This window comes from Aegilops tauschii, chromosome 1, assembly GCF_002575655.3.
Source record: "Aegilops tauschii subsp. strangulata cultivar AL8/78 chromosome 1, Aet v6.0, whole genome shotgun sequence".
In the NCBI taxonomy this organism is placed as follows: Eukaryota; Viridiplantae; Streptophyta; class Magnoliopsida; order Poales; family Poaceae; genus Aegilops; species Aegilops tauschii.
Window position 1 is genome coordinate 116606866 of NC_053035.3, and position 9133 is coordinate 116615998.

General features: G+C 46.2%; 1 protein-coding gene across 1 annotated transcript; it reads left to right on the forward strand.

The window, feature by feature from the left end:
- Positions 1–5088: 5088 nt before the first annotated feature.
- Positions 5089–9133, forward strand: LOC109732584 (autophagy-related protein 18d). The gene is made up of 5 exons (XM_020291767.4): positions 5089–5328; positions 5942–6683; positions 6874–7108; positions 7986–8109; positions 8631–9133. Exons 2-5 carry the CDS (start codon positions 5994–5996, stop codon positions 8737–8739), a joined length of 1158 nt encoding a protein of 385 aa, XP_020147356.1. The 5' UTR covers positions 5089–5328; positions 5942–5993; the 3' UTR covers positions 8740–9133.

Sequence of the window (9133 nt, forward strand, 5' to 3'; positions counted from 1 at the left end):
CATAGGGGAGCTAAAACTCGAGCTATTGATCTACAACATAATTTGTAAATACTATCAGGACTAAGTTCATGATAAGTTAAGTTCAATTAATCAAATTACTTAAGAACTCCCACTTAAATAGACATCCCTCAAGTCGTCTAAGTGATACGTGATCCAAATCAACTAACCCATGTCCGATCATCACGTGAGATGGGGTAGTCATCAATGGTGAACATCTCTATGTTGATCATATCTACTATATGATTCACATTCGACCTTTCGGTCTCCAGTGTTCCGAGGCCATGTCTGTACATGCTAGGCTCGTCAAGTTTAACCCAAGTATTTCGCATGTGTAAAACTGCCTTGCACCCGTTGTATGTGAACGTAGAGTCTATCACACCTGATCATCACGTGGTGTCTCAACACGACGAACTGTAGCAACGGTGCATACTCAGGGAGAACACTTTTACCTTGAAATTTAGTGAAGGGATCATCTTATAGTGCTACCGTCGTACTAGCAAAATAAGATGCATAAAAGATAAACATCACATGCAATCAAAATATGTGACATGATATGGCCATCACCATCTTGTGCTTTTGATCTCCATCTCCAAAGCATCGTCATGATCTCCATCGTCACCGGCTCGACACCTTGATCTCCATCGTCGTGTCGTGGTCGTCTCGCCAACTATTGCTTCTACAACTATCACTAACGCATAGTGATAAAGTAAAGCAATTACATGCGTTTGCATTTCATACAATAAAGAGACAACCATAAGGCTTCTGCTGGTTGCCGATAACTTTTACAAAACATGATCATCTCATACAATAATGTATATCACATCATGTCATGACCATATCACATCACAACATGCCCTGCAAAAACAAGTTAGACGTCCTCTACTTTGTTGTTGCAAGTTTTACGTGCCTGATACGGGCTTCTAGCAAGAACCGTTCTTACCTACGCATCAAACCACAACGGTGTTTCATCAAGTTTGATGTTTCAACCTTCTTCAAGGACCGGCCGCAGTCAAATTTGATTCAATTAAAGTAGGAGAAACAGACACCCGCCAGCCACCTTTATGCAAAACTAGTTGCATGTCTGTCGGTGGAACCGGTCTCATGTGTGTGGACATGTAAGGTTGGTCCGGGCCGCTTCATCCCACAATACCGCCGAATCAAAATAAGATGTTGGTGGTAAGCAGTATGACTATCACTGCCCACAACTCTTTGTGTTCTACTTGTGCATATCATCTAAGCATAGACCTGGCTCTGATACCACTGTTGGAAAACGTTGCATGGAAAACAAAAAATTCTACGCACACGCAATGATCTATCTATGGAGATTCATAGAAACGAGGGGGAGTGTGTCTACGTACCCTCGTAGACCGTAAGTGGAAGCGTTTCACAACGCGGTTGATGTAGTCGAACTTCTTCGCGCTTCAACCGATCAAGTACCGAACGCACGACACCTCCGCGTTCTGCACATGTTCAGCTCGGTGACGTCCCTCGCCTTCTTGATCTAGCAAGACGTCGAGGTAGTAGATGAGTTCCATCAGCACGACGGCGTGGTGACGGTGACGGTGATGGTGAAGTGATCCTTGCAGGGCTTCGCCTAAGCACTACGAAAATATGACCGAGGGTGTAAACGGTGGAGGGGAGCGCCGCACGCGGCTAGGCAATTGTCTGGGGTGTGCTAGGGGCGCCCCCCACATATATATAGGTGGGAGGGAGAGAGGAGGCAGCCGGGGTGCGCCCCAAAAAGGATCTGAATCCTACTTGGGGTTTCCCCAAGTGGCGCCCCCCCCCTCCCTAAAACACCGGAGAGAAAAGGGAAGGGGAAGAGAGAAGGAAGAGGGGCCGAACCCCCTCTTTTCCTTCTCCCAATCGGCCTCCTGCCATAGGGGGGGCGCCACCCCTTGTGGGCTGGTGTGCTCCCTACTCATGGCCCATATGGCCCATATATTCCCCCGGGGGTGTCTGATAACCCCTCCAGTACTCCGATAAATACCTGATACCTTCCGGAACGCTTCTGGTGTCCGAATACCATCGTCCTATGTATCAATCTTTACCTCTCGACCATTTTGAGACTCCTCATCATGTCTGTGATCTCATTCGGGACTCCGAACAACATTCGGTCACCAAATCACATAACACATATAATATTATATCATCAACGAACGTTAAGCGTGCGGACCCTACGGGTTCGAGAACTATGTAGACATGACCGAGACACCTCTCGGATCAATAACCAATAGCGGGACCTAGATGCCCATATCGGCTCCTTCATATTCTACGAAGATCCTTATCGGTCGAACCATTATGACAACATACATTATTTCCTTTCTCTGTCGGTTTTACTTGCCCGAGATTCAATCGTCGGTATCTTCGTACCTAGTTCAATCTCATTACCGGCAAGTCTCTTTACTCGTTCCGTCATCCTGCAACTAACTCATTAGTCACTTTGCTTGCAAGGCTTCTTATGATGTGTATTACTGAGAGGGCCCAGAGATACCTCTCCGATACTCGGAGTGACAAATCCTAATCTCGATCTATGCCAACTCAACAAACACCTTCGGAGATACCTGTAGAGCATCTTTATAATCACCCAGTTATGTTGTGACGTTTGATAGCACAAAAGGCATTCCTCCGGTATCCGGGAGTTGCATAATCTCATAGTCGAAGGAATATGTATTTGACATGAAGAAAGCAATAGCAATAAAACTGAACGATCATTATGCTAAGCTAACAGATGGGTTTTGTCCATCACATCATTCTCCTAATGATGTGATCCCGTTATCAAATGACAACTCATGTCTATGGTTAGGAAACCTTAACCATCTTTGATCAACGAGCTAGTCAAGTAGAGGCTCACTAGGGACGGTGTTTGTTTATGTATTCACACATGTATTAAGGTTTCCGGTCAATACAATTCTAGCATGAATAATAAACATTTATCATGAATAAGGAAATATAAAATAACAACTTTATTATTGCCTCTAGGGCATATTTCCTTCAGGTACGCGTCCTGGTCGAGGGGGGGGGGGTTCCTCCTTCGGCACCAGGTTCCCCTGTCACCGTTGTTGCAGATCAAATGACCTGGTGGCTGGATGTGACCATCTCGGTGGCGGTTCTGGTTGTGTGATGCGTCCTCCTCTCGTGCTCGTGGGGCGCATCCATGCTGCCATGGGTGCCCGGTTCTCGACCGAGCCCCTTGTACAGATCTGGAGGGGGCAAATCTAGAGCTCCCTTAATGTTGAGCGCCTCGACGATAGTCCAACAGGTAGCTGGTCTTCCATGCTGGCTTGGGGCTAAGTGGTGGCTGGTCGGGGCTGCTTTGCGTCGGTGTTCGACAGGGTGGCCAGGGTTTGGGTCCTCTGCTGGCTTAGGCCATTGGGGTTGGCAGTGGTTGAAGGTCTTCTTGGGGTGGCGAGCTATGCACTCTCCCTCGACATTTGCGGTAACGTAGTAGTGCCTAGGGAGGATGGGTCACCAGCGGAAGCTACGCAAGGCCTTGGGCATTGCTGGAAGGTTTGCTGGGATCGGCGTCATGCCGAAAGGCTGACGGAGGTATCCATTTGTAATTGTCCATCGGGTGTGATATACAGTTTTCAACAATGGTCTCTGGGCTTGGAGGGTGGGTCTTTGCATCACCTTGATTAGGCTGCTGACGTCCACGGACGCCGTTCTCCTCCTTGAGGCTTCATTTATTTTGCCTCTCCTCATTTAAACTGATGCTATCATTATCCCCTAGTGAGCGTTGTCCCGTTTGGCGAGGTGTGTCGAGTCTGAGGTTCATGTGGCCCAAGCAAGCTCCCTTTGTTCTTGTGCTTAAGTTAGCTTCGCTTATTCCTTGTTTCTTTTGGGTCCCTGTTTTGCAGTTTTTAGCTTCTCTTGCATGACTGGTACTCCCACCATTCACTTACACAAGGCCATTTTATATTTTTATATCTAACTTTGGCCATTTTATACTTTTATATCTATCTTTGACGATTAATCTTACAACAAAAAGTGAGTTATATGACAAAAAAAGTATGTCTTTGATGCAAGTTTCAAAGAACTTTTCGATGATATTTTTTATGACATATAATCCATATTTTGTTGACCAAAATTGTAAGTCAAAATTTGACACAAAAAACGAAGTGGCCTTGTATAATCAGAGGGAGTCTCCATGGGGCTGGTGTGTGGACGCTACCTCTGTATGTTGCTCAGTTGTTGCTTTGTATATAAAGCGAAAGACTTTTTATGATCATCAATTAGAAATTACTTTAATCTTATCCACCTCCGGTCACCACCGTTTCCACTGCTCCTCCATGACCTAAAGATGTAACGACGTCGTTGTCTCAACACTCCACCGCTATACTTCTCCTTGGGATGAAGGTGTGCACCTTGGGAGTCGAACCTCTGGCACAACCGCATGATCGTGGCGACGGCGCTGAGCACGGGTTCATGGATCGTCAACATCAAGTTTCCCGTTGAATGGCCTCATGCTTAGCATTTTATTCGTTGAGAAGAGTCATCAAGGTGAATTGTGAACCACATGATCTTACACCGATCAGGACGACCCAACCATATCAATTTAGATATGATCAATACTTACACATTGGCTCAACATCCACCCAAGCAAACATGACAACCCATCCATTCAGGGGTTGTTGGAGCCAAAGATTGATCATATTGGGCATGTCGATAACATACGATTTCACGAGACTAGAGGCGAACGGAACCCTAGTTGTCGTCCCATCTACTCTCCCTCTCCCCTGTCGCCAAGACGCGTCACCGAACAAAGACCGTGCGGCGCCACCGATGACGGGGAGATCCTGATCGGGGGCAGCCTGCTTGTGGAGGAGTTGGAAGGCTGTTGCATCGACGATGTCTCTTGGTCTGCATCGACGACTTCCCGGCCGCTGCTTCTACGAACTCCTGGTTTAAAAAGAAATTTGTTCCGCCGAGGCAAAGGCCCGAAGACAGCACTGTTCACAACACCAAGCTATGCTCACGATGCCCGCCAATCGGGTGACGACTGATGAACCATGTAATGTGAAGTCTTCGACCTTGGACGCCTAGCTTGTGTGTGCGTTGAGGTTACACGCACTAGGACTCGTCCGTAGTCCATACACGGAGGAGACACTCGTGAGTCGTGGGTGCACCCAACTGTGTCCTCCACGTCTCGTCTCCGCAGGCATCCGAGACTCAACGGAAACCCGGAACCCAAGCCCGAAAAGGACCCAATCCAACCCACTAAGGGCTCCGTCGTTGCTTCCTCGTTCGATTTCTTCTCCGCCTCGCGCACCGACGTCGACGCCCTGCCTCTCCCCTCGCTCGTTCCACGGTGGTCGGAGCCTCCAGGTAGCCTCTCTCTCTGTCTCTCACGCTCCCTCTCTCTGCCCCGTTGTGCTGTCTCGCTCAGGCAGGTATTCCTCTCTCGCGCCGTCGCGCGGGGTTACCTCTCCACTCGGGGGCTCCACGCCGGCCGGGGAGAGGTCCCAGGCGAAGCCGCTGTGTCACCGGCCGTTTTTCGGACTTGGGTTGGCGCTAGAGACCGATTTCGCGGGCTGCTCCGCGGCGGCCCGGCGGATTTCTTAGGGCTGCTCCGCCCGCTCCAGCGGGGGGTCAGGGGGGGCATGAAAAAGCTCGATCCTTTGCCGCGAGGCGCTGAAATTAGGCACCCATAATACCGGGTTACATAGCTAAAAATAGATTTCGAAATTTCGCGCATTTCATCCCAAGGGAGGGAGGGACGCCACCGTGGGTTTTAATTTTTTCCACAACGCATAGCAACCATGACAGCATACATACTCTGCCGACCGTTGTGCTGCGCTTTGGAATTCAGTTAGTTAGGGGGGGGGGACAACCCACAGAATATTCCTAGCAGTGCTTTCTTGCTTGTTTTTCCTGATAGAATTCAGTTCATGCTTGCCATCTATTTTGAGGTCCTGAGAGAACCAAACACCTGCTGCAGGTGTTAAACCGGGATATTCCGAAAAAGGGCACCTGCACAATCTGGTGTCATCATGACATCGCAGGTATCCCCGTCACAGGGCGCAGGTGGCAGCGACGTCGAGGACGAGGATGTTGACCTGTTCTCGGTTAATTGGAACCAGGACCATAGTTGCTTCAGTGCTGCCACAGCCAATGGCCTCAGGATGTTTAGTTGCAAACCATTCAAGGAGCAATTAAGGAGGATTCAGGAGGACGGAGGGTTTCGAATTGTCGAGATGCTGTTCCGCACCAACATATTTGGCCTTGTGGGTCAGGGAGCCGACAAGCAGTATCAACAAAACAAACTCACCATCTGGGATGATTGCCATAACCTTCTCATTGGTGACTTCTCATTCAAGTCCAACATCCGAGCTGTCAAATTGTCCAAGGACTATTTTGTGGTTGCTCTCGAGCACGAGATATATGTTTACAGTTTTAAGACTCTGAAGCTCATCCATCTGATTGATACCACGTCCAACCCGAAAGGATTGTGCTGCCTCTCGCATCATGCAGACATTTCAGTGATGGCCTGCCCTGGGATGCGCCAAGGAATTGTTCGGGTTGAGCATTTTGGGTCGAAGGAGACCAAGTTCATCACTGCTCATGACTCCAACATTTCATGCATGACACTCACCGTGGATGGGCTCCTCTTAGCAACAGCCAGTGTTAGGGGTACTTTGATCAGAATATTCAACACGATGGACGGCGCTTGTCTGCAGGAGGTGAGGCTGCGGAATACTCTTCTTTTTTCCGTTAGTTTCTCTTAGTGCTTCATCTATGTAGGATGAAATCTTTGTTCAGTATCATCCTTTTGAGTTCTCTTGAATTGTGACTTGCGTTTTGTGCATAATCTATTTACTTTATATGTTTCAGCAATGGGAAGTTAACGATTTTTCTTGTCTTAATATTTAGGTGCGCAGAGGAGTGGACAAAGCTGAGATATATAGCATTGCACTATCACCAAACCTGCAGTGGTTGGCAGTGTCTAGTGACAAAGGCACAATGCATATTTTCAGTTTGAGAGTGAGGCCTAGAGGGAAAGATGCAAGTAATGGGAAATCTGCAATTGCTGGTCGACAAATGGATCGTAGTTACTCATCTGGTTCTGTTGGGTCCAATGCGAGCTCATCATTATCTTTCATGAAAGGTGAGAGGATACTCTGCTTCTTCTAGTGAACCTTTCTAGTTGATTTGATTTCAATCTTCTGGAGTATTAGATTCTCTCAAAATTTAAACCACTTTGAAAATACGCATTATTACTTTTTCAATTGATCATTTTCACTAGCCTTTTGTGAATATATATAAATTTGCACTTTCAGTATTCTTTCAAGACTGGGATCATGCATTTATTTACCTCATAGCAAAGTCGATCTGTCTTTTGGTGCTAACTTAGCATGATCCTAGATTCTAATTGGTAAAGTGGCACATCTGTTTTCATTTGCTAAGATCTCGGTGCCATCAAAATGTTGTGCCAATTGGTAAAACTATTGTTTGAGTTTTGCCGGTCACTATATGTGATTATATAAGGATAGGCACAGTACTTCCTGCAATTTTCTATCCCGTTCTGTTCTTAGCTCACCAGATTCTTGAACAGTGCTCTCCTTGTTTCATTTCAATCAAAATGGAGCCTAGCAGTTTGCTTGTGTTCTTGTAATATGTTGTGTTAGCTGTGTGTTCCCATAATCCCATTTGTTTGGACTGGTAATGGCATCCATAGACGTCAATATTTCCGATTTAAGATATGGATAATGACAAATAAGCATAGCAAAGGCACGCCATGCTATTTCAATGTCCGAGGCTTAGGTGGAGTCCATGGTGTCCTGCATTTTTAGTCGTACCCAACATGATCTGGCAGGCAGCCATTTGTGTTATATTTGGTACATTACTGTACGTTGGCCTTGAAGTAGCAGGGAACAATCGCATGGCATGTACATCTGCATGATAGCTTGTGAAAGAGAAAATCAGCATTGAAACTGACAATATTTTGCTCTCTCCCATCTTATCTTGACATTGAATTTTTCCAGGGATTCTCCCCAAATATTTCAGTTCAGAATGGTCATTTGCTCAGTTCCGTTTACCCGAAGTCACACGCTATATTACAGCATTTGGAGATCAAACCACTGTGATGATGATCGGTCTGGATGGCAGGTACTCTGTTTTTTCACAAAAAATGTTTAACGAAGTACAAGAAAACTAGCATTTTCACCAACACTGTTAACCAAATGAGATTCGTTCCATATGCCTCTTTTTCTATTAGTGGCATTGCTTATTTCTAAAAAGACATGATTACAAGGAAAAAAGAAGCTAAGAGCTATATAATTTCTACCAATTTGACGCCACCTTGATGTTTTCTTCTAATACAAAATGATGCGCGTGAAGTCATTCTACTTGGACATTCATGATCATAAATTGACATAGCACCGTGTAGTTAGATTTTTTCGAAAAGGAGGACAGCCCCCTTTTTGGGAAAAAAAAATCTAACTATGTACTGGATCTCATTTAGGTTAGCTGGTGGGTAAATAATTTCCGCAGCGGCATAAGTGGCGGCGATAGATGGGCCTTGATGACTTATTCTTCGTTAGCTAATGCATTATCTTGTACTTGCATATGCTGGGATTTGATTTTCACTAACTGCATCGGTCTTTTTTTTGTGTGTGTGGCATGTTTAGTTTCTACAGGTGCAGCTTTGACCCTGTAAATGGCGGGAAGATGGTGCTGGATGAATTCATCCGGTTTATGAAACCCAGCATGTCCCGTTCCAGGACTCCAAACACCTGAGCAGCTGAGTGTCATGGCCATGGCGATCATGTCATTCTCTAACTACATGTACATATAAGATTTCACCAAGTCCACCATGTATATAGTCGCGGGTCAAGGAGAAGTGGGTATTCAGCGCCACCTTTTTCCTTCAAGGTTGGTTCCATGTGTGTTTTTGATGACAAATCTTTGGCGTCGCGTTGCCGATGATGATCAAATCCTTTTGGTTTGGGGAAACCATAGTCCATTTCGTGCTACAAATCAGCCGAGCAGCGTTGCAACTTTGTCACGCTCTTCAAGATGATGGTCAGACTGTTGATTTGCCTCAGATTTGTAATCGGCTATCTTCTGAACTTCAGCATTGGTTTCTCTTGTGCTGATATCCAAAGCATCAGTTCTAGTGGTTTTCACGACA